This window comes from Apodemus sylvaticus, chromosome 10 (genome assembly GCF_947179515.1).
Source record: "Apodemus sylvaticus chromosome 10, mApoSyl1.1, whole genome shotgun sequence".
Classification (NCBI taxonomy): Eukaryota; Metazoa; Chordata; class Mammalia; order Rodentia; family Muridae; genus Apodemus; species Apodemus sylvaticus.
Genome location: NC_067481.1, coordinates 66821049 through 66847706, shown reverse-complemented (window position 1 = coordinate 66847706; position 26658 = coordinate 66821049). Strand labels below are relative to the sequence as shown.

The following is a 26658-nucleotide window of genomic DNA, read 5'->3' as shown; positions in this document are numbered from 1 at the left end:
CACAGCAGTTCCCCCTCCCCACTTTTCAGCTGCAATTAAAATGTTCAGATATTTAGAAAGAAATAACAGCATTTATCTTGAGGCTAAAAGGGGCTAAAGGGGTTTCACTGAACTAGCCATTTTGCCAACGAGGGAGGTAAAATTTTCTGCCATCTTTGAGGGCACTGATAGGAACTTCAGGTTTAAACAGAGGACTGGGTCTGGGTGAGAACCCTGTATAGGCAGGCTGGTGAAGTGTGGCCTGGTCCGGCTTTATCTAGAGGCGAGGTCTACATGGTGAAGCACGGAGGTATGGCCTGGCTGGTCTCTGCCATGGACAGAGGCTCCTTGACTTATAAACATGCCCATGTGCAGTTAGACATCTGACCCAAATCTAAGACAAAGGAGCCAGCTGTAAAGTGAAAGCAGGGCACCAGCTTTTCTGTTTTGAGACCTTGAGACCGTGTTTCTCTGCATCACAGCCCCTGAAACTCACTGGGGTGAAAGGTGTGCACCACCACGTCTATTGCTTTTCACTTTCTTCAGTAGTGTTTATGTGTGTGTGAACATCATGGTTCAAATGTGAAGGTCAGAATGTGGGTCCTGGGGATCGGACACAAGTATCCAGGCCTGGTAGGTCTTTCTCTACCAGACTATCTCACTGATCTTTAACCTGTTTTTATATTTACTTTTAAATAAAAGTATTTCTCTATTTTGAGACAGTATCTCCTGTATAGTCCTGGTTTGCCTGGAGCCTTTGGCCATCCTCTGGCATCTTAAGTTCTGGGATAATAGGCATGAATTACCTTTTTTGTCTGTTTTGTTGTTTTTGGAGGCAGGGTTTCTTTGTGTAGCCTGGGATGTCCTGGAACTTGCTCTGTAGATCAGGCTAGCCTCAAACTCACAGAGATCCACCTGCCTCTGCCTCCCGAGTGCTGGGATCAAAAACTCGTGCCTGTCTGTCAAACTATCACTTCTTCGATCAACTTTTAGTCATTGTGTGGTGAAAAACCATCTTCTAAGTGCTGGCTCAAATGAAGGGCAGATTCATATAAAGTGGTCTACCTAGAGTGACAAGCGGGAGGTTGTGGGGAACATTCACTCAATCCACAGCTTTATAGCATTTCAGGTTTTGTAAATTTAGGCACAGTGAGTGCACCTGGATATATTTGTTTATATCCCAAATACTTCAAACTCAAATGTATTTTAGATATTATTTTCTTACATATATTGTACATTTTTCTTAAGATCATATATATACACATACACACACACACATATGCAGTGTTGCTATCTTCAGACACCAGAAGAGGGCATCGGATCCCATTACAGATGGTTGTGAGCCACCATGTGGTTGCTGGAGCTCTGGAAGAGCAGCCGGTGCTGCTCTTAACCGCTCTCCAGTCCTATTGTACTTTTTTTTTTTTTTTTTGGCAAGGCATACTTTTGTTTAGAACTGTGGACTATAGTGATAGGTTATTTTTCTGCCCCTGGTTAAATGAGTCAATTTAAATCAGATTAGATTAAAGGTAGATTTATTGGGAACCTGCTCTCCAGTGGCCCAAGGACCAAGGCCAGGACAGTTGCTGCTGGGAGACAGGGTCAATAGGGAATAGGGGAGGGAGAAAGAGAGAAAGGGGCACTGGCAGAGAGAGAGAGAGAGAGAGAGAGAGAGAGAGAGAGAGAGAGAGAGAGAGAGTTAGTTGAGGGATGCTGGGAAAACATGGAGGCTAGGTCTGTTTTGGTGTGTAAAATAAGCACTTAGGCCCCTTGTCCAAACATTTAGGAATCCAGGCTGCCCGTGGAGAAGTACCACTCAGCTTTTGAAAAGATCCATGCTATACCCATGTTTCTCTGCAGTTTCAAAACTGTGCTTTTCCAGTTGAAGACACTTGTTCGAAGCTTAGTTTCTCTTGTTTGCAGTTTGAAAGTCATTGTTTAAAGTGTAGACACTCCACTCCAGTTCCTCCTGAAATACAATTAGTGTTCTGTGAAAATCTCTAGGTGAAGGGTGTGGGGGGGAAACCAGGTGTTTCCTGTTCAACTCTTTCAGAGCATACCAGGCCTGATGGCAAGAAAAAAAAAACAAACAAACCACAAAATCCCATGCTCCTCACATGACCAGCACATAACAGGCCCACCCTCTCCTGAATCGGATTCAGAGGCTGCTTCTCACATGACTAGCACATGCTAGGTCCACCCTCTCCTGAACTGAATCACAGAACAGAGCTTGGACATGCACTGAACAGCCTAAGGGAAGGCAGTGTCTAGCTAGTCTAGACAACCCGAACCCTCAAAAGGGGCCAGCCCTGCAGCCAGTGCCATCAGCATTGCTGCAGAGAATCCACCACAGCTACAGTTACTAACTGAGCAGGCCTGTTTTGTGTGTGTGTGTGTATGTGTGTGTGGTGATGGTTGTTGCTCTATCTAGGGTTTCATCCTCATAATCTTGGTGTCTCTATTTAGAAATCCTGGAGAGAAGCAGCAAAGGCTGGGCTTCAGAAACTGTCCTTGACATTGTTACCCCAGAGGCTGGCTGTGCGATTTCGGTTCTCTGGAGTTAATAGATTGAAAGGCTAGCTCTCATTTAGTCAGTAAGTCCTATTCTGAAATTTCTTCTGGAATAGAAGTTTAAAATGAAAAGGGCAGAGTGAAAAGGGAGCTGGGATGTCAGAAGGGGGAGACCTGCTGTATGCTTACCTCCAGCCCCTCGGAGAGGAAACAGCAGGGATGGAGGCTGGAACTGCACTAGGCTTCTCACTTCCTCCAGGGGAGGGGGAGGTGCTCCTCGGAGGCCTTAGTCTTCTTGCCCCCCAGGGAGAGCACGAGGTAGCGGATGCATCCCAGCATGGCCTCCCTGCCAGCTGAACAGCCTCACTCTGACTGGCCCCTCTCTCTGCACTGGCCACAGTGATACTGCGAGCAGACAGCACAGATCCCGGTGCAGCGCTGCTTAGGCCATCTGGTTGCCATGACAGCACTCCCTCCAGGTTCTGGGAGGCAGAGCTCAGCTGACCTCATTCAGGACTTGGTTTGGTGGCGCTACCCCATTCCCACCTAATGGCCATCCAGAAGGAGTTCTATAGATATTCTGTGAATGAGGGGTTCAGGTTGCAATAATAGAGGGTCAGGACACCCCATGTGCCCTGCACCATCAACTCCAAACAATAGTCGTAAAACGCTCTGATGTTAGGTAGTGGGGCCAGTTCTAGATTCCGTCTTTTCCCGAGGCGCGACTCCGGATACTCCGGAACCTAGGCGGGAACCCAATTTACCCAGCTTGACGCCGTCTGAGGCCGCAGGGCATACTTCATTTTGCGCACGCGCCCCCCAATAAACCCAATTTTTCTCGCTCTGCGTCTGCGCAAGGAGGCGGGGCGTAGGTATCTGAGCGCGCACTGGGGGCGGAGCCGAGACCGGCGGGCCCGCGCACGCCTAGAGTGACGCGGAGAGTAGGCAAGTCGGGAGGGCTGAAGGGTAGAGCGGCGCAATCCTCTGGTTTGGTGCACGTCGTAGGTCGCTCTGGGCGCCGGGGCTCGCGTCTCACTGTCGCGCTGGGTTCCTAGAGCGGATCCGGGGCAAGAGGGAGGAGAGCTCGGGGTCAAGGGCCGCTGCCGCCCGCACTCGGCGGGGCCGCCAGTCAGGGTAAGCAGGCTGGGTTACTCCTGGTAGGAGCATGAGGCGGAAGTGCCTTCGTGGCGACCCATCCTACACACGGGAACACTGAGGCACAGAGGCTACGGGACTCTTGGAACCCCCGGAGTCCAGCCTGGAGGCCTAAGGAATGGTGGGGCAGGCAAGAGGCCGCCCTGCTTGGATCTTGGGGTGCTGCAGCTTTGCGTGGCGGGGCCGCCCTCGGGTAGCCAGCAAGCTGGATGGGGTGCCGTCTGAGTTCAGGGCTGTGGCCTGGGAACCCTCCAGAGGGGACCTGTTGCCATTTCTTCTAACGGGCCGCAGCTTCCTCCTGCGCCCTTCTTGCACGGCTAAGCCTTTTGTTTAGTCTTCTGGAACAGGGAAGTGAAGCTTATTGTTTCCCAGACGCTCTGGCGAAAACAAACCCAGACGAGCAGAGACACTCAGCTGGACTGTCTGCAGGGCCAGTAAGGAGAGCGTGCTTCTTGTATTCGCACTACTCGCTGTTCAGAGCTCACCCGGGTGCACAGAGACCCTGCTCCCAAGTTTGGATAATCGGGAGCGGTCTCAACAGATTGCTTTGCAGCCTACACAGGGCTGTGTGTGTGTGTGTGTGTGTGTGTGTGTGTGAGAGAGAGAGAGAGAGAGAGAGAGAGAGAGAGAGAGAGAGAGAACACCTTTCCCTTTGCAGTTTCAAATGTAGCTGGTCTGGGGGTCAAGGTTTTAAAGCTAGCCTGTGAGGCAAACATTGCATGGGATCAAAATTTTTCTTTAAGGGGATTGGAGAGATCACTCAGCTGTTACTCCCTTTTCACATATTCATAAATAAATGGAATAACAATAGATCTTTGAGGGAGAATGCAGCCTCAGCCACCAAACCCTCCTGAAGAATTTTGAAGGATAATTTTTTAGGGATTAATATTTATTAATGAATGAATTTATAATTAATGTCACGTGCCAAAAATAGGCCGAAAAGGTGTCAACATTCTCTGGGTCTGGAGTTACAGGCATTTGTGAGCTAACTCACATGGCTGCTGGAAACCAAACTCAGGACCTCTGGAAGAGCAGCTTAGCTTAACTGCTAAGCCATCACTCCAGCCCATTCTTCTTTAAGTTGTTGTTGCTGTTGCTGTGATGACGATGATGTGTATACATGTGGCAAGTTGCCCATGTGGAAGTCATGATATTTGGGGTTTATGTTCTTTTCGTCCATCAAGTGAGTCTGGGGCTCAAAATTTAAGTTGTTAGGCCTGGCAGCAAGTGCTGGTTCCATACCAACCACCGAGCTGCCTCACTGGTCAGTTTGGTTTCCTTTCTTGTCTTCTAAAAAAAACGGTCTCAGCTGGTGATGGTGGTGCATGCCTTTGATCCCAGCACTTGGAGGCTGAGGCATTTGCATCTCTGGGCCCAAGGTCAGTTTGGTGTACACGGTGAATTCTGGCACAGCCAGGATTACATTGAAAAACCTGTCTCAAAGAACAAAATGAAATAAAAGCAGGATCTTCTCAAACTGTAGTCCAGGCTGGCTTCAAGTTCCTGGTGGTCCTCCTTTCTCGGCCTCCTGAGTGCAGGACTGCTATCTTATTTCTCAGTATATATAATTCAGGATGTTGTGAAATTCATTATTGTTCTTCTGGTTGTAACCTCAATAACAAGGCTACTCCAGGGGCTGTTGTTAGACTAGCAACTGTACTTGAAACTACTTCTGTCTGAGATATGGGAAGGAGAGGGTGAAGAAGAGAAATCTGTGCTGCTTCTTGGAGCCTGAGCTTCCTGAATGGAAAGTGGAGGGAGGTTTATTACTCTGTGTTGAGTTGCTGTTTTCTCTCTTCCCCTGTGGCCAGCGTGCCCAGGAAGTTCACTTGCTCAGTTAAATGTGCATCTCCTTCCGTATGTCTAGGAAGGATCCCTCATGGATCTATGTGAATGATAGAGTCCTAAACCAAGACTGATCTGGAACTTTCTAAGTCTTAGCACAGGATGGCCACAGGAGGCATGAGCCACCGCTCTCCTAGTACCTTTCATTGGAAAAGGACTGCCCTTTTCATTGCTGGAGTCTGGTGATCTCATTATCCTCACAGATTTGCTAGGGAAGAGTTCGCTGTAGGAATGGCTCCTGTGTCTTTGCCAGTGTCTGCTCCTATGTGGCTCTGCTTTACCTGATAATGTAACAGTAGCATTGGAAGTGGCTGGCTTCTGAAACAAACTGTCGTAGATAGTTTTAGGCAGTTTGTTTGTTTATGCTCTTGTCCCTTTTTGTTTCAGTGGAAACATCTTTTAGAAGTCCAGGAGTGACACAGCACTTAAATGCTAGGTAGTTTACAGTGTGCTCAGGGAAACAAGATTGTGTCTCTGTTTCAGTAACATGGGAAGTGACCTCCAGAGCCAGGTGAAGTGGCTCACGTTGATAGCTACAGTACTTGGGAGGCAGAGACAGGAAGATTTTTACAATTCAGAGGCCAGCCTGGAGAACTCTTGAGTAAACATTTTCTCAGTTGTCAGGAAACTGAATTTACTGTGCATTCATTGTGAACAAGCATCTTTCCTATTCTCTTACTAATTCACTTGCAAGCCTTTAGTAATAAAAGGAAAACAGGAGAAGAAATGGATTGTGCCTTTAGGAGGTAGCTGCCACGTGTGTGTATGTTGAAAGCCACCATGCAGTTTTCAGTTTCAGGGAAGCATCTGTGAAGAGTGGCCTGTCCTGAGTGAATGAGAAGTTGACAGCATTGAAAATGATCCTTGTTGTCTTCTGGACTCTCTACTGTGTCTCAGGTCTAAAGCTGGAAACCAGGATTTCCCTTGCTCTGGTCTTCGGAAACCCCTCATGCTCATTTACTGTTGCTCAAAGTCTTTGCCCATGTGCACTGGAGCTCACTGTTACAAATTGTGTTGAGGATTTAAGGGGGGGGGTGCCTTATGAGGAAGCTCTATATTGCTACACTGGCCTCTGTGTGTGTGTGTGTGTGTGTGTGTGTGTGTGTTTTGGAGTCAAGGATCAAGCCTGAGGCTGTTAAGCATGAGCTCTATCGGAAGCCTTTTCTGTTCTGTTAATAACTGAGCCTTTTGTGTTGGTTTGCTGTGGTGACTGTTATTTTGAGCTCAGGCGATGTTGCATTTGACCCAGCTGAGTACTTGCTGTGGTGTACACCATCGGCCATTCTGCTCCGGTTTGAATTGCTTTTACTGGCCCCCTTTTCTCTTTCTAATTATTTTATTTTATGTGTATACATGTTTTGCCTGCAGAATGTCTGTGTATCACGTGTCTGTTTGGTGCTTGTTGAAGCCAGAAGAGGGCATTAGACCCCTGGAACTGGAATTATGGTTGGATGTACACCACCATTTGGGTACTAGGAACTGAACCTGGATCAGAGCACCAGTGCTTTTAACCGCTGAGCCATTTCTTCAGCCCTACCACCCTCCGATCTTATTGTGGACTTTACTGCCTAACTTCTTTATTATGAGTTAAGAAGTAGACATCACAGGGCTGCAGAGATGGCTCAGCAGTCAGGACTGTTTTCTGCTTTTGCAGAAAATCTAGGTTTGCTTTCTAGTACCGTATGGTGGTTCACAGCCATATCTAAGTACAGTTCCAGAGGATGCGATGCCTTCCTTTGGGCTCTGTGCACTGCATACGCATGGCATATATAAAATAAAAATACATATAAAAAATGTAGACAAAAGCCCCTCCCCCCTTTAAAAAAAAGATTAATTTATTATTATATGTAAGTGCACTGTAGCTGTCTTCAGACACTCCAGAAGAGGGCATCAGATCCCATTACAGAAGGTTGTGAGCCTCCATGTGGTTGCTGGGAATTGAACTCAGGACCTTCGGAAGAACAGTCAGTGCTCTTAACCACTGAGCCATTTCTCCAGTCCCTTTTTTTTTTTTAAGACAAGGTTTTCTGTGTAGCTCTGGTTATCCTGGAATTTACTTTGTAGACCACACTGGCCTCAAACTCAGAGATCTGCTTCTGCCTCCTAGTGCTGGGTTGAATGTGTGCACTACCACCATCACCATCCATGCCTGGCGTCACTTGCCATTTTTTATGTCATGTTAAGGGTTCAGGTCAACAGGTAGGGTTTTCTTTGTATGGAGAGAGAACAAACTTGACGAAGGCAAGCGTAAGCACTCCATAGGTAGTGGATGCCGAATGCCCTGACTTAATGAGTTTATGGTAAAACTCTGCTTTGTGTGTGTGTTTTCAGATAGGGTCTTGCTAGGTAGCCCTGGTTGTCCTTGAATGGACTCAATATGTAGTCCACCCACGTTGGTTTTAAAGTCTCCATCCTTCTACCTTGGCCTCCTGATTGTTAGGATCATGTGTCTGGGTCACTGTATCTGACTAACATTAATGTGTTTGATTTGTTGATATCTTATACCACAGTGAAACTTAATGTGATTTCATACTGTCTTTATATCTAGATTGGCTCCAGTGTGGACTGTTAAGTCAAACAGAAGGAGGCTTGTTTTCTTACGTGGTTGGCTCACAGTGGCTCCTCAGGTGCCTTCAGGATGCCTGCGGCACTTGTAGAAAACAGTCAGGTCATCTGTGAGGTATGGGCTAGCAATCTTGAGGAGGAGATGCGGAAGATCCGTGAGATTGTCCTCAGCTACAGCTATATCGCTATGGTGAGTAGGCCCGCCCACCAAAGCCAGGGGAGGCTAGACTGATGGGGACCTATATTGCTTTTGTGAGTCAAGGCAGCTAGCATCTCTGAGAAGGGCACAGCTTCTGACACGTGTTTTTTGTAATGCTCCTCTGATGGAAAGTCTTATGTTTTTATTTTTGTTTATTTAAATAGGATCTGGATATGTAAGCCTGGGCTAGCCCAGTACTTGCTAGGTAGCCCAGGCAGGCCTTATGCTTATCCTCCTGCTTCTGCTTTCTTGGTGCTGAGATATGTGTGCACCATTGTGCCCAGTATGTGTGGTGCTGGGCAAGGGTTCTAGCCTGACCTGCCCCAGCCCCTTAGGTATGTCTCTCACACATGTGAATTTGAGCATGTGGTATTTATTTGTTTTTTAAATTTGGAGACAGGGTTTCATGTAGCACAGGCATGTATCAAGAGGATGACTTGACTTTCTGATCCTCCTACCTCCATCTCCCAAGTTCTAGGATGATTGGCATGTACCAACATGCCCAACCTATGTTTTCAAAATATTCAAACATTTTATTGCTAGCACCAACAAGGCAGGAGCTGTCACATTGCAGATCTGGCATCTCTGGGTAAAGTGGGAAGGACTGGAACTACGTGGCTCATTTTCCAGCCTGATGGCGGGTGAGGCGGCACTCTTCTCAGAGCAGCCCCTGAGCAAGAGGTATTGTGCTCCACTCCTGACGTGGTGCTTGCTGCTGTCTGTCTCCAAACCCTGCTCTCATCCTGTCCATAGAGGCACTGCCTCCCACGGTCTCCCAGCAGGCTCAGTCCTCTCATCCAAAACACTGGGGTGAGGGTGGGGATCAGGGGGCTCAAGACCAATGAATGGGCCAGGCTGAGCCTTATAAGGGTCAGAAAGGGTTTTATGTACACATGACAGTAAATTGAAGAGCAGTTCTGTTTGCTCATGAGTTGCCGAGCACCCCTGCGTGGTGAGATTTAATGGCGAGAGGCTTTTGTTCCTAGGACACAGAGTTCCCAGGTGTGGTTGTGCGACCGATTGGGGAATTTCGAAGCTCCATAGATTACCAGTATCAGCTTTTGCGGTGCAATGTTGACCTTCTGAAAATCATCCAGCTGGGCCTTACGTTCACAAACGAGAAGGGGGAGTACCCTTCCGGAATCAACACGTGGCAGTTCAACTTCAAGTTCAACCTCACGTGAGTGTCTTGAGGGACCCTTGGTGGTGTTAGATGGCTGCATCTGAGTGGACTGATTGCCCTACGTTTTACTAATCATTTTTTTGAGGGGGGGTGAGGTCAGGGGAAACATGGTCTCTCTCTTTAGGTTTCTCTGACTGTCCTGCAACTTGCTATGTTGACCAGGCTAGCCTTAAACTCAGAAATCCACCAGCATCAGCCTCCAGAATGCTGGGAATAAAGGTGTGTGCCACCATGCCTGGCTAATTATATTTTTATATTATTGAACATAGGTGGGTATTAGAACAGTCAAGAGGAGTTTTTTTCTTTTTTTTCCAAAAGATTTATTTTATAGATATGAGTACATTGTAGCTGTCTTCAGACACACCAGAAGAGGGCATCTAGGCTGATGTGAAGCTCAGGAGAATTGTACTCTCATTATGTATGCGAGGCCCTTTAGCTTTAATCCCTAGTACCACAGAAGAAAGGGACACAACACAGTTAAAAATTGGCATAAGAGAAAAAAAAAAGCCGGGTGGTGGTGGTGCATGCCTGTAATCCCAGCACTCTGGGAGGCAGAGGCAGGTGGATTTCTGTTTTTTTCGAGACAGGGTTTCTCTGTATAGCCCTGGCTGTCCTGGAACTCACTCTGTAGACCAGGCTGGCCTCGAACTCAGAAATATGCCTGCCTCTGCCTCCCAGAGTGCTGGAATTACAGGTGTGCGCCACTACTGCCTGGCCAAGATTTTTTTTTAAGATGTATTTATTTATTTTATGTATATGACACACCAGAAGAGGGCATCAGATCTTGTCACAGATGTCTATGAGCCACCATGTGGTTGCTGGGAATTCCAGGACCTCTGGAAGAGCAGTCAGTGCTCTTAACCACTGAGCCATCTCTCCAGTCCCCTGTCCAAGATTTTTAACTGTAATTTTATGTGTATTAATGTTTTGCCTGCATGTGTCTGTCCATCATGTATGTGCCTGGTGTTCCCCGCAGTCCGAAGACCTCTGGGACTGGTAGTCTAGATGGTTGGGAGGTGAGCCTGGGTTTTGCCAGGGCAGCAGGAACTTGTAGTGCTGAGCCGCCTCTCCAGTCCTGCCTTTGGTTTGTTTTAGAAATAAACTTGAGTGCTAGTTATGTCACAAGTTTGTTTTGTTTAATTCCACTGTAAATGATTTGAAGAAGTGTAAATACGATTAAAAATTAAAAAACAAGAGCTGTATAGATAATAGCTTAGAAGTTAAAAGCACAGGCTGTTCTTCCAGAGATCCTGAGTTTAGTTCCCAGCAGCCACGTGGCCACTAGCTGTCTGTGATGGGCTCTCTCTTCTGGTGTGCAGATATATATGCAGACAAACACCCATAAACATAAATAAATATTTAAAAAAGATTAAAAACAAAATTTAAAAAATTGTGTGGCCCAGTAGTTAGGACACTGGCTGCCCTTCCAAAAGATCTGAGCTCCATTCTTAGTGCTTGGCGCACAACTGTCTAACTCATTCATTTACTTAAAACAAAAATTTTTAAGTGAGAGAATGTAGATTTTCTGTAATTAGGAAATATAGATCTGTCGGTTTTTGGAGTGTTTCAGGAATGCTATGTTTCCAAATCATAATCTAACTGTAATATTTTTCCTGCTTTGGTCTCACTGCCACCAGCTTCACAGTGACACCTTGTTTTTCAGAGAGGATATGTACTCCCAGGATTCCATAGACCTGCTTGCAAACTCAGGGCTGCAGTTCCAGAAACACGAGGAGGAAGGGATCGATACGCTGCACTTTGCAGAGCTGCTTATGACGTCAGGAGTGGTTCTCTGTGACAACGTCAAGTGGCTTTCATTTCACAGGTCAGTCCATGGGAACTGTGGCCTGTCTCTTCCTCATAGCTTCCCCCTTCTGACTTTAGGCTGCACTGGAGAGGAACTAAATTGTTGTTGATTTGAGTCCTCCTGGCTGTTTGGCAGTAGCAGTGCAAAGTTGGAAGTGGTGTTGGTTTTCTTGTCGAGTGTTTAGGGAGCACATGAGCATGCAGTGCTTTAGTGGCTGTGCAGTGCTGTCTTCCAGGTGGATGGAGGCTGCCGTGGGCTTGGTTATTTTCAGCCTGGTGTGGATTGTCATTTGAAATGACAGATATTCAAATACAGATATTCTTTCAGTGTGTTTGGGAGGTTTTTATTTTTGAAGTGTGTGTGTGTGTGTGTGTGTGTGTGTGATATGTATAGGAGAGGGGGAGAGAGAAAGAGAAAGAGAGAGATATGTATAGGAGAGAGAGAGGAAGAGGGAGAGAGGAAGGGGAGTCTGTATAGGTGTGTGTGAGCACCAGCCAGAGAGGATGCGGCCTTGGTATGTAGTCTGGCATGGGTGCCGGAGTGGAACTCTACCCTCATACATAGTTTCTCTCTAAGTGACCCTTCTCATTGGCTCTTGTAGCTTTACTTTTGAGTTTTGATTAACCAAATTCACACAAACTCTCAGGTCCTAGTGTGCTTCTCATAGTAGCTATCCCTATGTCCTTACTGAATGTAAGTTCTGAAAGTTCAGATCAGTGTTCTTTGAAAGGCCCAGCCCCCAGCCTGAGGTGGTGGTTTCTTAAGTCATGAGTGGTTTAAGGCCGGGCTGAGGCTGCCTTCAGACATCTGCTTCATTCTTCCTCTAGTGGTTATGATTTTGGCTACATGGTAAAGCTGCTAACGGATTCTCGACTACCAGAAGAAGAACATGAGTTTTTTCACATCCTCAATCTTTTCTTCCCATCCATTTATGATGTGAAATACTTGATGAAGAGCTGCAAAAATCTTAAGGTAACGGACGGCATGTTCCTTAACTCTAGCAAGAAAACAAGCAAACTCCCAAACTCAGACTTGTTTTATGTTAATAATGTACTCAGCATGCTTTCTTGAGGCCTGCAGGTGCTGGCCAGACTTCTCAAAAGAGGGTGTTGATTGAGCTTGCTCTTTCTTTAGCTGTCTTTGTTGGTGACTTGGACACCAGAACAACCCTATTTCTTCCATCCTGAGGCGCGCTGTCTTCCTCTTAGGCTTTAAGAATTAAAAATCCTGCTGGACGGTGGTGGCGCACACCTTTAATCCCAGCCTTTGGGAGGCAGAGGCAGGTGGATTTCTGATTTTGAGGCCAGCCTGGTCTACAGAGTAAGTTCCAGGATAGCCAGGGCTACACAGAGAAACCTTGTCTCGAAGAAAAAAAAAAAAGAAAGAAAGAAACACAAAAAAAGAGAACCTCTCAAAGCAGCTGGTGACATGAAGCCATGTGCAGTATGCTGTGACTGTCCCACGTTCTGTGAGGGCTTTTGAATTCTTTTTTTTTTTTTTTTGTTTTTTTTTTTGGTTTTTTGAGACAGGGTTTCTCTGTGTAGTCCTGGCTGTTCTGGAAGTCACTCTGTAGACCAGACTGGCCTCAAACTCAGAAATCTGCCTGCCTCTGCCTCCTAGAGTGCTGGGATTACAGGCGTGCACCACCACTGCCCAGCGGGATTTTTAATTCTTAAAGAGTTTAAGTTGGTCTTGTGAGCTGGCTCAGTGGGTAAAGGTGTCTGCTGCCACTTTATGGGCCTGAGTGTGATCTGCGACCATGGGGTACGATGGAACTGACTTGTGAAAAGTTTTCTCTCCTCTCTGCATGCACACAGGGCACGCAGCAGGGTATTGTTTGGGAAGAATAAGAGTGAGGTCTAAAAAATGGCTCTTGAGGCCTGTTAGATGAATGGCCTGTCCCACTGCTCAGTGTTCATGAGTACACTTAGCTGAGTCCAGGAGAGTAGTGTTGATGTGACACCCTGTTTTCTGCCCCCTAGGGAGGCCTTCAGGAGGTGGCTGATCAGTTGGATTTGCAGAGGATTGGAAGGCAGCATCAAGCAGGCTCAGACTCTTTGCTGACGGGGATGGCTTTCTTCAGGATGAAAGAGGTAATGCCTCAGTGTGAGGCCTCTGAGTGTGAGGGTCTCAGGATGACAGCTGCCAGGTGTGGGGTCTTGAGTGTGTGAGGCCTGAGTTTCCAAACAGTGCCCCCTTCATTTTCTTCTGCTTTCGACAGTAGGAATGTTATTTGTTAGTCTAAAACGGAGGCTGAGTATTGTAAATTACTGAATATTATTTCTCTAAGGAAAAGTGAATTTTCTTTTAGGTTTTTGTTTTGTTTTGATATTTTAAGATTTATTTTATATACATACACTGTCACTGTCTTCAGACACACCAGAAGAGGGTGTCAGATCCTATTACAGATGGTTGTAAGCCACCATGTGGTTGCTGGGAATTGAACTCAGGACCTCAGGAAGAGCAGTCAGTGCTCATTAACCTCTGAACCATCTCTATAGCTCCTCTTTTAAGTTTTAATATATATTTGAAGAGGAGGGCACTTTGAAAAATTATAGGGAAAGCTGGGTCATGGTGGTGCACAACTTTGATCCCAGCACTTGGAAGGCAGAGGCAGGCAGATAGATCTCTGAGTTCGAGGCCAGCCTGGTCTACAGATCAAATTCCAGGATAAAGAAAAAAGAAAAAAGAAAGAATAAAGAAAAAAGAAAAATTACTATTTTGTTGACATTTTTCTTTTAGTTTTATTTAATTATTTAGTTGTTTGCTTATTTATGTATGTAGCCCAGGCTAGCCTTGAACTCAAATCTCCACCTGTCTCTGCCTCTGGAGTGCTGAGATCAAATTGTGAGGTAGCACTGTTGGAAGATTTGTTGATATTTTTTCTTTTTCCTTTTTGTTTTGTTTGTTTTTCGAGACAGGATTTCTCTGTTCCTGGGTGTCCTGGAACTCACTCTGTAGACCAGGCTGGCTACAGAAAATCCACCTGCCTCTGCCTCCCAGGTACTGGGATTACAGGCGTGTGCCACCACCACCTGGCTGTTGATATTTTTGAGAAATGAATGTTGATAAAAAGGAATGAGACATGGTATGGGTCTCATTTTAGAATGGAGAAAATGGTACTTCATTTTTTTAGACAGGGTCTCATTGTGTAGCCCTGGCTGGCTTTCTACACAGATTAGAGATCTGCCTGCTCTACTGCACTGCCTCTTGAGAATTAAAGGCTTCTGCTTGTCCTTGAATCCATAGCTCTTCCCTTGCCTCAGCCAAGGGCTAGAATTACAGCTTTGAGCTGCCATGCCTGGCTAGCATTCTTTTTTGCTGCTTTTAACCACTATTAGGACCAGTGTTTAATTAACTAGTTTTCTGTGGATGTAACAAAATACTGTGAGGCCCAGTTTAAAGGATCAGTGTATTTAGGGTTACAACCTTAGACAGCTAAGTCAGTGGTTGGCTGGCTCTGGTATGGAAGGCCAGAGTAGTGTCTGCTCATCCTTTAGTGGTTAGGAAACAGGAAGAGGCTGAGTACAGTGGCGCTGGCCCCACCAACCTCAGGGCTTTACCGTTTCCGGTAATCCAACCAGTTGGTGCTAAGCCTGTCACACAAGGACTTCTAGGGACAATGTAGTCTGAAGAGTGACAAGCGTAGTAGGCCGGTCCTTGCTGACTGGCTCACTGGTTGATGCCTTGGAGATGCTTGTTAGACTTAACAGAGGTGCACTTCTGGTCAGGGCTGTACTCAACATCTTGAGGTGATTGCATCGGACAGCTCCTGTCCAGTGATACGAAGGTTGAGTTGCTTGCTGAGTGCCTGTTTTCCTCACAGTAGTCACTTCCTGCCTCAGCTTCTTGGGTGCTAGGATTACATGTGTGCCACCACACCTGGCATGCAGAGCTTCATGGCTAAGGAACCATGATGGAATGGAGCTGAAGTGACTTGGCAAGCCCGAGTTCTCTGTCACTCATTGCCTTGCCTGGCAGGGCTGTAACTCTCTACGCAGCAGCAGCCCAGGGCTCCCAGCACTGACAAGTCATAGGAATGCCAAGTCTGTTTAGGACGCAGAGCCCAGATGTGGAGACTGGAGCAGAAAAAGTCTGAGGGAGGTTGCCGAGTTACCGTTCAGTGTGCTGTGTGTCAGGGTGTAAGAAGCTGGGAGGTGGTATGACTCCCGGCCCCATTTTCAGCTGGTTTTGTCCTGTTCTGCAGCTATTCTTTGAGGACAGTATTGATGATGCCAAGTATTGTGGGCGCCTCTATGGCCTGGGCACGGGAGTGGCCCAGAAGCAGAATGAGGATGTGGACTGTGCCCAGGAGAAGATGAGCATCCTGGCCATGATCAACAGCATGCAGCAGTGATGGTGCCCCGTGCCGCCTGCCCAGCCACTGACCGGCATCTGCTCCAAGCAGAGACTTTGGGTTTTTGTTTAAAGATGCCTTTATTTTAGATTCAGGAGGGGGTTTGCTCTGAATTTGTAAACAAGTCTTCCTTGTCCTCATGCCCATCCCTCTGCTGCCTCCTGCCACCAGCATCCATGGCTCCATGGACACCTTTTTAAATCTCCAGGATGTCTGAAACAAACCAGTAAAATGTATATGACTCTTATGCGTTGTCATTCTTCTTTTGGCTTTGCTGCTCTGAACTCTGAAGATGCTCAGACGAGCTGAGGCTGTCAGAACAAGGGAAGCAGCTGTGTGCCAGCAGCTGTGTGCCAGCAGGCTGTTTTGCCTTGTTTGTGCTTCTTCAGGACAGAGCAGTCCTCACAATAATTAATGGTCCATGCTGAAATCTGGAGACAGTTCTGCCTCCTTCCGTGCTGTTAGGCTGGCCCCGAGCCTCACCTTGGTCATCCTGGTTTCCAGATGATGAACTGCCTTAGGGGAGATCATGCTCCAAGTCCATCTTGTTCTCAGCAGGGTGCTCTCTTGGCCTCCCTTTGCCTGTCTGTATTTAGGGAGTCTGAGATGTCAAGAGGTGGGAGAGCTGAGCTCTGGAGCTTGAGTCTTGGGAAAGGCCAGGAGTCACTGAGCAGGACAGTACGGGGATTCTCCTCAGAACCCATCCAGTCTTCCCCACAGCTGGGCTTGGAAGCCTGTTGACTGTGTTTAAGGTTAGGCATTTAGGAAGCACACTGCTTTTTAAATGACTACAGAAAGGACAATTGTAAGAAAGTAAAAACTTCTTTGGAAGGCAGAGACAGACGGCAGGAGCTCACTTAGGAATGATCTTACCTTTTAAAAGCTTGTGGGAAACTGAATTTGAAATGATAACAATGTCAAGTATTAAAGCTGGTATTTAAGATGCTTGTAAATATTATTTATGTTTTTAATTTTGTAAAATAAAGATTGCTTTTTAACCATTGGCATGAGGTGTGGTCTTTGCTAGCTAGGATCTGACGTCTGGCAGGATTGGCTCACCTAAGATCCCTGGAGGGAGCACACGTGTAATTCACTCCTATTCACTTCACACCCTGCTGGCTGTTGGGCCTTCCTCAGTAGAGTAGCTTTTATAGTATTCCCCCTGACTACTCACATACGGTGTGTTATAGTCAATTGAATTCTGTAGGAAACACTGAACTTTAAAGAGTTCCGGATTTAGCTCTTCCCCCAGCTTTTTCTGTTGGTACAAAAATGTAAGTCGAGTACTGGGCCCCTTCCAGAGTTTGAGTCAGGGTCCGGCCCCCTAGGCCGGCCTGACCTCCGAGCCATCCACCTGAATAGCAGGCAGAGCAGGCTTCCACCACCACACCCAACAAATCTAGAATTTTGGCTGGCAGCAAAGTGGGTCTCAGTAAAGGTGCCCTGGTGGGCTGCTGGGTCTTACACAGGGAGATTCAGGAACTCAGCTTTTCTCTGAAGGCAGAACAACCTGTCTTCTAAAGTACCCAGCTGAAGAGAGGGACTGTCTAAGCATTAGAGTGAGGTGCTGGAGGAGGGCACAGGTCTGTGAGGACTGGCAAGTATTGTCACGAGCACAGGGCCATGCAAGGGGTGGGTGTCTGAGAGACGGTGCTAGGGAGGATGAAGAGAACAGCTCTCCTGAGCAGTCAGCCTGTATCCTTGGATACCTGTTTGCAAGGCTGGATATCAACCTTAAGCCTCCTTAGCCAATAATGGCATATGTGAGCCCCGTGTTTCCAAATTTCCAACAAGGCCCTTTGTTCCCTACTCAGCCAGTGAACTCTCACTAACTATACTCTAGTAGAAGTATACTCAAGTCCGTTTGTTCCCTAGTTACTCAGCCAGTGAATGCCCACTAACTATACTCTAGAAGAAGTATACTCAAGTCCGTTTGTTCCCTAGTTACTCAGCCAGTGAACGCCCACTAACTATACTCTAGTAGAAGTATACTCAAGTCCGTTTGTTCCCTAGTTACTCAGCCAGTGAATGCCCACTAACTATACTCTAGTAGAAGTATACTCAAGTCCGTTTGTTCCCTAGTTACTCAGCCAGTGAACACCCACTAACTATACTCTAGTAGAAGTATACTCAAGTCCGTTTGTTCCCTAGTTACTCAGCCAGTGAATGCCCACTAACTATACTCTAGTAGAAGTATACTCAAGTCCGTTTGTTCCCTAGTTACTCAGCCAGTGAATGCCCACTAACTATACTCTAGTAGAAGTATACTCAAGTCCGTTTGTTCCCTAGTTACTCAGCCAGTGAATGCCCACTAACTATACTCTAGTAGAAGTATACTCAAGTCCGTTTGTTCCCTAGTTACTCAGCCAGTGAATGCCCACTAACTATACTCTAGTAGAAGTATACTCAAGTCCGTTTGTTCCCTAGTTACTCAGCCAGTGAACACCCACTAACTATACTCTAGAAGAAGTATACTCAAGTCCGTTTGTTCCCTAGTTACTCAGCCAGTGAACGCCCACTAACTATACTCTAGTAGAAGTATACTCAAGTCCGTTTGTTCCCTAGTTACTCAGCCAGTGAATGCCCACTAACTATACTCTAGTAGAAGTATACTCAAGTCCGTTTGTTCCCTAGTTACTCAGCCAGTGAACGCCCACTAACTATACTCTAGTAGAAGTATACTCAAGTCCGTTTGTTCCCTAGTTACTCAGCCAGTGAACGCCCACTAACTATACTCTAGTAGAAGTATACTCAAGTCCGTTTGTTCCCTAGTTACTCAGCCAGTGAATGCCCACTAACTATACTCTAGTAGAAGTATACTCAAGTCCGTTTGTTCCCTAGTTACTCAGCCAGTGAACGCCCACTAACTATACTCTAGTAGAAGTATACTCAAGTCCGTTTGTTCCCTAGTTACTCAGCCAGTGAATGCCCACTAACTATAGTAGAAGTATACTCAAGTCCGTTTGTTCCCTAGTTACTCAGCCAGTGAATGCCCACTAACTATACTCTAGTAGAAGTATACTCAAGTCCGTTTGTTCCCTAGTTACTCAGCCAGTGAATGCCCACTAACTATACTCTAGTAGAAGTATACTCAAGTCCGTTTGTTCCCTAGTTACTCAGCCAGTGAACGCCCACTAACTATACTCTAGTAGAAGTATACTCAAGTCCGTTTGTTCCCTAGTTACTCAGCCAGTGAACACCCACTAACTATACTCTAGTAGAAGTATACTCAAGTCCGTTTGTTCCCTAGTTACTCAGCCAGTGAACGCCCACTAACTATACTCTAGTAGAAGTATACTCAAGTCCCTTTGTTCCCTACTCAGCCAGTGAACTCCCGCTAATTATACTCTAGTAGAAGTATACTCAAGTCCGTTTGTTCCCTACTCAGCCAGTGAACGCCCACTAACTATACTCTAGTAGAAGTATACTCAAGTCCGTTTGTTCCCTAGTTACTCAGCCAGTGAACTCCAGCTAACTATGCTCTAGTAGATGCTGGGGTAAACAACAGAGGAGCTACTTTGTTGCCGCACAGTGAATGATTTACACAGATATAATCTGAATTGTATAAACTCACTGAGTTCAATGTCTAGGGATTGGCACTGTTTTTTGGTTAAAAAAAAAAAATTTAAGCTGAGGTTAAAGTAAAGTCAGCCAAGGTGGCGACCGCTGGGCCAGAATTGCCGTGGGATAAGGAGCGGACAAGAGGACAGGAGGGGAAGGAATGCAGTCCCTGTTGGAGGAGTGGAGGAAGCTACTAGAGCAGATCAGAGCACGAGGCCAGTAAGAGGCAGACAGTGCTGAGTGGTGGCGAACATTAATCCAAGTACGAGGCAGGCAGAGAGGTCTATCTCTGGGTTCAAGGCCAGCCTAGTCAACTGAGCAAGTTCCAGGACAGCCAGGGATATACAGAGAAACTGTTAGAAAACCATGGGGTGAGGGTGGGGGGGTGAAGAAATAACTGGAATGGTGGTCTAGTCCAAATTACCTTAGAAAGGGATAATGACCTGCCCCCTCCCCAAAGAAGTAATATATATATTTCTTGAGTGAATCCCTTTGCTTCTTAGGGTTTTTGTGGTTCTTATAATTAGGGATACAAAATGATAATATTCAAGTAATAGTAATTTGATATACATTATTGAAAAGAACAGATAAGAGGAAAATAGTTGCCATTTTAATTTTCCTATCGGGTAGTTTTACTTTAGGTTTCTTGTGGGGCTAAAACTACCCAGGTCTCGTGGAAGAACAGCCAGAGCTCTTAATCCAAGCTATCTCTCTAGTCTCTTAGATTATTGAGACAAGATCTTGCTTTATTGCCCAGGCTGGGTTGAATTCCTAGGCATGCACAGTGTACAGGACTACTCCCAACAAGTATTTTTTTTTTTGGATTTTTGGATTTTTTTTTTTTTTCCGAGACAGGGTTTCTCTGTGTAGCCCTGGCTGTCCTGGCACTCACTCTGTAGACCAGGCTGGCCTCGAACTCAGAAATCCGCCTGCCTCTGCCTCCCAGAGTGCTGGGATTACAAGCTGAGTTTGTAGTTTACCAACTGCTCTTTATTCAAGTGAAGGGAACCAAAGTTTCCCATCTCTATGATGAAGCTCCTTAGAATTATCCAGTCCTCCATGTAGTCATACCCACTCACATCTTTGTCAAGATTCTTGCCTTTAAGACCAGTGCACGTCCTTGAGTTCACATGCAAGGAAACCATGTAAGGCTTGATTGTTGTGTGAGTGGATTCAAGCTTCACCCTCATCTGGACAGGATTTTCTCTGGGGGCTTAGCACTTTTTAGACCCCAAAGCTAGGTATACACAAATCTGAAGATGTGTATCCCAAGGATTTACAGTTGGGGAAATCTCTTGTTGCCCAAAGATGAAGCCTTTACAATGGACCTCATGGAGAAACAGGGGGAAGGGATGCTCTTCCCACCCGACCTGAGCACGTCTGCTTCTCCTGTTCTAGAAACCAGTGATAATGGAGGCACAGGTCTCTGACCTATCTTGCTGGGTGATAACTCTGGCAGCGAGCCCAGGACTGGTGAATAGATAGTACTCAGGACTCCAGAGTGTAAAGTAGGAGCCTATTGTCCTGGGAGGCAGGCTGTTAAGTCAGTTCTCAAGAAAGGGTTATATGACCCCAAAAGATTATGAAACACTAAGAGTGATTTCTTCCTGAGCCGTCTGACCACTGTCAGTCATGTCACAACCTGGAGGACAACAGCCAGCCTCATTAGCTCTGTTCTCGGAAAGCTTTTGCCATTTGTCCACGTAACCAACTCCATAAAAAATAAAATCACCTAATGTTCCAAGGCTAATTCCTGTAGTCTTTGAGGTGGGCAGGCCCAGCTAAGAATATAACTAAGAACCCCAAACGCTGACAGTGATAGATATGTGTCAAGTGTACCTCCCACAGAACAAGACACTTCTGATGGTGAGGATTTATAAAGGCAGCTACATCTGGGGTGGACACTCTTGGTGAATACAAAGCTTCTCTTTGGGGAAACCATGTAAGGCGTGAGACAGTCTTGGCAGGGTTAGTTCTTAGTGACCCTGCTGGCTTTTCCCTCCACCACAGGAAGCCACCGGAGAGGCACCAGGCAGGCTCTGTTGTGAGTGGATTCAGACTTCACCCTCATCTTGTCAGTTGGATCACAGCATCCTTCCATGGAAGGTCAGGGAGAAGGCCTGGTGAGCTGAGATTGAGGCGAGAGCTATCATGGTTGTGTGGTACAGTTTATGGCCTCTGAAAGTTCATGTGTGTCGAATCTGGCAGTGTCTTCTGTAAGCTCTGGTGTGGCCATACTTTTGAAGGAGCTTCTGGGCCTGTTGCTGCATCTCAGGGTCCACAGCACCAGGACATTGAGACCCAATGTGAAGCAAGACGAGACAGCACTCCAGCACATCTGGAAAGGGCCAGGCCTGTAAAATGACAGGATAGACAAGTGTCTGCAGAGCACACACTGACAATTCTATGGAGATATGGATGAAATTGGCCTGTCTGGTGGCTTATCCTCATGGGTCAACTCCCACACATCACTGTTCCCAGTTCCACGCCACAGCCCAATGCTACCCTCCCTCCCTGAGTGCTGGGCACAGGCACATCTAACATCTGAGTTGAATGTTTTACCCCTCAACCACATATAACTCGTTTGGTTTTCCCCAAGACTGAGCTATAAGCCTTCTGTGTGGTTAGTATTGTTACTTTAACAAACCATTTTAGGGAAGCAGAGATAGAGGTCAACTGTCTCTCCCCCCCCACCCCCCAAATAGGGTTTTTCTGTTTATAGCTTTTGTGGCCCTGGCTGTCCTGGAACTCAACAGAGATCCTTCTGCCTCTGCCTTCTGAATGCTAGGATTAAAGACATGCGCCAGGATATCCAGCCCTTGTATCCTCATCTTAACCTGCAACACTGGTAGATGTCGATGACTTCTGGGTTTGTCAAGAAGCAGCTCTGATGCTGGGCGGTGGTGGCGCACTCCTGTAATCCCAGCACTTGGGAGGCAGAGGCAGGTGGATTTCTGAGTTCGAGGCCAGCCTGGTCTACAAAGTGAGTTCCAGGATAGCCAGGGCTACACAAAGAAACCCGGTCTCGAAAAAACCAAAACAAAAAACAAACAAACAAAAAACAAAAAGAAGCACCTCCGAATCCCCTTACCTTTACACTCTCTGGAAACTCAGCTATTCTCTCGTTTGCCTCTGTGAGCCTTCTGGTTAATTCAGGGAGAGAAACTGGTGCATTTCTTTCTTCTCTGCTTTAAAAGCAACAATAAACTGAAGTCACACATGATGGTCACCTTAGTTTTTACCTACCCCAGATGTTTCGATTAAAAAAAATCTTTTGGGGGCTGGAGAGATGGCTCAGTGATTAAGAGCACTGACTCTTCTTCCAAAGGATCTGGGTTCAAATCCCAGTACACACATGGCGGCTCACAACTGTCTTAACTCCAGAATCTGATACCCTCATATAGACATATATGCAGGCAAAACAATGCATATAAAATGAAAATAAAATCTTGTTTACTGTGTCAATTTGTGCAGTCATGGTTGTAACTTGCATGCTACAGCGTGTATAGGTGGAGGTCAGAAGACAAGTTTTGCTTAATGGTTCACTCTTTCCATACGCAGGTCTAAGTTCATCAGGCTTGGTGAGGAAAGGCGCCTGCCCTGTGCCCTGTTCATTATAGTAAAACCACCCCTAGAACCATTCCATGCACCTAAAGCATACCTCCATGCACGGTGCTATGCAGCTACCTCCAGGACTACAGCTTTTTTGGGGGGTGTTAAGGGGGAGTGTCAGTGTCTCAGTGTGACCCTGGCTGGCCTCGCCCTTGATTTGTAAGGCAGATTAGCCCCCGAGTTTTGGAACTAAAGGCCTTCACTACCACACTTGCTCAGGACCAGAGCTCTTGTGAGACCAGGGCACGCCCTTCCATGGTAATGTTCTTGTCTTTGCTCTCGCTGTTTCCTGGCAGCCTGTACCATGGAATCATCATTATGCTGTTTACCTTATAGTATACGCCATGATGTTTTTCCTTCTTAACACTGAGTAGTATTCCACTGACTGAACCATACTGGGCTTTCAATGCTATAAATGCACAGTGCTGCCTGCATATGGTTATACAAATAGTAGGATTTCAATTATTTCATTATCCCTGTATTTATTTAGATAGTATTTTGCTGTGTATCCCAGAGTGGTTTCAAACTTGGGGTCCCAAGAACCATGCCAGGCTGTGACCTTGATACCCCTGAAACTCCTGCCTCTAACTCTGGAGTGCTGGGATTACAGGCATGTGTTTTTCAGTTTTGAATATATATTATTTATATGTATGCACATGTCTCTGACTGGGTATGTGCACATAGTAGCAAATGTTCATGGAAGTCAGAAAAGGGGGTGGATCTTTTGGATGTTATTAATGTTACAGACAGTTGTGAGCCCTCAAGTGGGTGCTAGGAACTGAACTCAGGTCTTCTAAAAGAGCAGGCACCCTCAACTATAATCAACAGATTAACGTTAATATAACCTTTGTAGGTTTACTGAACTTATTGGTGTTTTCTGGGTTCTAGCCTGGGGAGTTGTAGTCAGCACAGCCCTGTAATCTCAGCGGCGATGCTACTGTAGTAATCTGTAGAGCACCGAGAGGCTTTGGAAGGGCTGAATTAGCTGTCTGACCCAGGTCTGCTGCTTCCCAGAGGCGTACTCAATGTTTATCACATACTTATGTGGACAACATGCAATCATGGTCCCAGACCTAAACTTACGTGGGGCTCAGAGGTTGGGACGGGGCCCTCTCTGCTTCCTGGCTGGGCTCATCTTTGTTGGGGCCATTGGCTGTGGCCTTGCAGAGCTGACTCTTTTGGTGCTGGCGGATCATTTCTGCCAGTGTCTCTTGGACTTCAGCTACGGTCCTCTGGGAGGTCTGTAGGCTAGCATGCCTTTCTGAGAAAAGCTCCTTGCAGGCACTGAGCAAATGTTCACTCTCTGCACTGAGCTTCAGGCCTGTGCCTGGAGGCTGCTCCCCATCTTCAGCACTGGCACTGTCCTCTGGCTTGCTCTGGTTATCAGAGACTGTGCTTTCAGCTGACCACACCCCGACGCCTGATTCAGGGCCAGGCCCGCAGAGTGACCACCAGACTTCATACAGTTGCCCATAAATACAAAAGGCCTCTAAGCTTTTGAAAGCTGCCATGGTCGGAGATAGGTCACCCAATTTGTCTCGTAGGTGGTCACAGCCTAGAAGAAAAGGACCTTGGGATAAGATATGCATTTATCTGTGAGAAACCTGGCTTCTCACTCTTAAATTCTGTCACCCAAGAAAAAGGGACAGCAATGTGACTCTTGATTACACCGTTTTACCCAAAGCCAAAGGAACTTCCTTTCCTGCCTTGGGACAATGTTACCATTGCCTCAGATAACATTACTCGTAGCACAACAGAAATGTACTGTTTCACTAGGAGCTCCAGGGCTGCACTGAGGAGGCTGGGGTGTGATCCATACTGTGCTCTAAAAACTGAGATTAGTTACAGGGTCTAATCACAAAGTTAAGGAATGCCTAGCCTCATGCACCCTCCCCTCCTCCCATGGTGTTGGTAGTGGGTTGAACAGGATCTCATGTAGCTCAGGCTGGACTTAAACTTACCAGGTAGCTAAAGATTACCCTGAAGTGCTGGTCTGTCTACCTCCCTCCCCGCACCACGACATGCTGGGATGATGGGTGTATGCACTGTATGCTAGCCCTGTTTCTTTACCTCTCCAACTGAGCTTTAAGAGAGTGAGCAGGGCCAGGCGAAGAGCCCAGTGCAAACACTTTGGCTTTGTTTTTGTCTCACTTTGTAACCTCAGGAAACATGGGAATCTCTATGCAGCTCAGAATTTGTGGTGAGCCTTCTGCCACAGCATCATCACCTTTTAAAGACATTGCGGCTCCCAGTCCAGTACTGTGTGAGGTGGTTATGTTGTGCTATAAGGGGTGGTATATGTTGTACTATAAGATGGTAAATCACTTACCATCTGGGAGAAAGGCTGAGTAGATTTCCTGCATGAGGGTGAAGTTCCCTGAGGTGTAGCTCCGAATCACAGCCTGTAGCAGTGCAGTCACAGCCTCCTCCCAGGAAGCAGCCTGCTGGCTCAGCATTGCCAAGGTTAGGTCATGGCAGACATGAAGCAGCAACTGGAAAGAGGCCAGAATCTCAGTCACCTGCTAATGCCCTCTTGTGGCAGAGGCTTGCCAAGCCTGGTCCCATAGCTAGGAACTGCCCTAGAAGCCAATCACACATCTATCTCTGAGAAACCGGCATCTCCTACCTGTCACCCTGTCTGAGCATGCTAAGGAAATCCACCGACAGCTCTGCTCAATAAAATCAAACATGAAGGCCAAGTAAGTGGGCGTGCTTAAGGAGCAGAGGCAGGGCCATGTGCTCAGAGACAGCTTGGACTATACAAGAGCCTGTCCTTAGACTCTAAGTCTAAAGTTCCTGGACCTAAAAACTTAGAGAAACAAAATGGTGGAGTGTTGTGGGAATGCTTAATTGGCACAGTGCCTCATACATGGCCCTGGGCGCACGTCCCAGCATCACATATAGTTGGTATGGCGATACACACCTATAGTCTTAGCATTGGGGACCAGAACATCAGAAGTTCCTGGCCAGCCTGGGCTACATGAGACCCCTTCTCAAAATAAAACAAAGAAGATCAACAGAAACAATGGGACACAATCCCATTATTGATACCAATGCATTTTAGCATGGAGGTCAGAGGCACATGTCTTTTCCCAATCCCTCTCCATTTTATTTTTTGTTGGTTTGTTTTTTAAGACAGGGTTTCTCTATGTAGCTCTGGATGTCCTGGAACTCTAATGACCAGGCTGTCCTCTTGGTCCAGAATGCTGGGATTAAAGGCATGGTGTAAGCTGTTACTACCCCCTGCCTCCATTTCATCTTTTGAGACAGTTCTCTCTGAGCTGGAAGCTCACTAATTTGGATAGACTGGCTTAAGAGCAAGCCCTTGGGTTCTACCTGCTTTTCTAAAGCTGGAACATAGGTACAAGCTGCCCTGTTAGGGATTAAACACAGGGCCCCACTCAAAGCAGCTCACCTGACTGCACCATCTCCCCAGCCCTTAGGGTATGCAGTTTAGCACATTCTGACAAGTTTATAGCTACCGGGAAAAGGCAGGCACAGGACATTTCTGTCAGTTCTAACAATTCCAGCAGCACATTTAGTCACTCTCCCTTCACCCCCTGCAGCTTCTTTGTACCACATTGGTAAATGGAGCCAGTTTCCGTCTATTGGGACTTGGGACTGTCAGAATACTTCTGGGGCTTACTGATAATGTGCACCAGAAGTCTGTTCTTTTCTCATATGGCTGTTCAGTTTGGCTGTTGTGGACAAAACATTTGTAGATATTTATATGTAGGTCTCTGAGTGGCCTCTTGATTTCATTTCTTGTGAACCACCCAGGCACTGGGTTGCCTGGGCAGAAGGATGGATCTTTGTAAGAATCTGCCAAAGCTGCTTCTGTTTTGTATCTATTTGAGGAAGTCTCTTTTGATTTAAAAATTAAA

At 46.5% G+C, this 26658-nt stretch overlaps 2 protein-coding genes and 1 long non-coding RNA gene across 10 annotated transcripts in view; 1 reads left to right on the top strand and 2 right to left on the bottom strand.

Moving 5' to 3' along the window:
- Positions 1–1497: 1497 nt before the first annotated feature.
- On the bottom strand, positions 1498–3386 carry LOC127695458 (uncharacterized). Its single transcript, XR_007979983.1, has 2 exons — positions 2680–3386; positions 1498–1948 (listed from the first exon to the last, which is right to left on the bottom strand). It is a non-coding gene; the product is annotated as an uncharacterized LOC127695458 (long non-coding RNA).
- Positions 3387–3427: 41 nt separating this feature from the next.
- Cnot8 (CCR4-NOT transcription complex subunit 8) lies at positions 3428–16606 on the top strand. 2 transcript variants are annotated; one of them, XM_052197632.1, is made up of 7 exons: positions 3428–3624; positions 8039–8245; positions 9241–9434; positions 11101–11262; positions 12072–12216; positions 13227–13337; positions 15452–16606. In XM_052197632.1, the coding sequence occupies exons 2-7, from the start codon at positions 8129–8131 to the stop codon at positions 15599–15601; spliced, it is 879 nt and encodes a 292-aa protein (XP_052053592.1). In that variant the 5' UTR covers positions 3428–3624; positions 8039–8128; the 3' UTR covers positions 15602–16606. The 2 variants fall into 2 exon arrangements, with proteins under 2 accessions (XP_052053592.1, XP_052053593.1); XM_052197633.1 differs by lacking the exon at positions 3428–3624 and adding an exon at positions 3973–4079.
- Positions 16607–21015: 4409 nt separating this feature from the next.
- The window catches only part of Gemin5 (gem nuclear organelle associated protein 5), a 43775-nt gene continuing 38132 nt past the window's right edge, over positions 21016–26658 (bottom strand). For 4 of the 7 annotated variants that reach the window (XM_052197624.1, XM_052197625.1, XM_052197627.1 and 1 more), the window contains exons 25-28: positions 25104–25266; positions 23858–24329; positions 22254–22350; positions 21016–21516 (exon numbers count right to left, since the gene is read on the bottom strand). In XM_052197624.1, coding sequence (XP_052053584.1) covers positions 21349–21516; positions 22254–22350; positions 23858–24329; positions 25104–25266 — 900 coding nt within the window. In that variant the 3' untranslated portion in view covers positions 21016–21348. The remainder of the gene's footprint in view (positions 21517–22253; positions 22351–23857; positions 24330–25103; positions 25267–26658) is intronic. The other 3 variants (XM_052197626.1, XM_052197629.1, XM_052197631.1) reach the window with 1 other exon arrangement.

What these genes read in the sequence shown, in the direction of transcription:
- Cnot8 (XM_052197632.1), top strand. Translation starts at nt 8,129, where the DNA reads ATGCCTGCGGCACTTGTAGAAAACAGTCAGGTCATCTGTGAGGTATGG. An exon ending in GCTACAGCTATATCGCTATG is followed by an intron (nt 8,246 to 9,240) that starts GTGAGTAGGCCC and finishes TTTTGTTCCTAG; the next exon opens with GACACAGAGTTCCCAGGTGT. An exon ending in AAGTGGCTTTCATTTCACAG is followed by an intron (nt 11,263 to 12,071) that starts GTCAGTCCATGG and finishes TTCTTCCTCTAG; the next exon opens with TGGTTATGATTTTGGCTACA.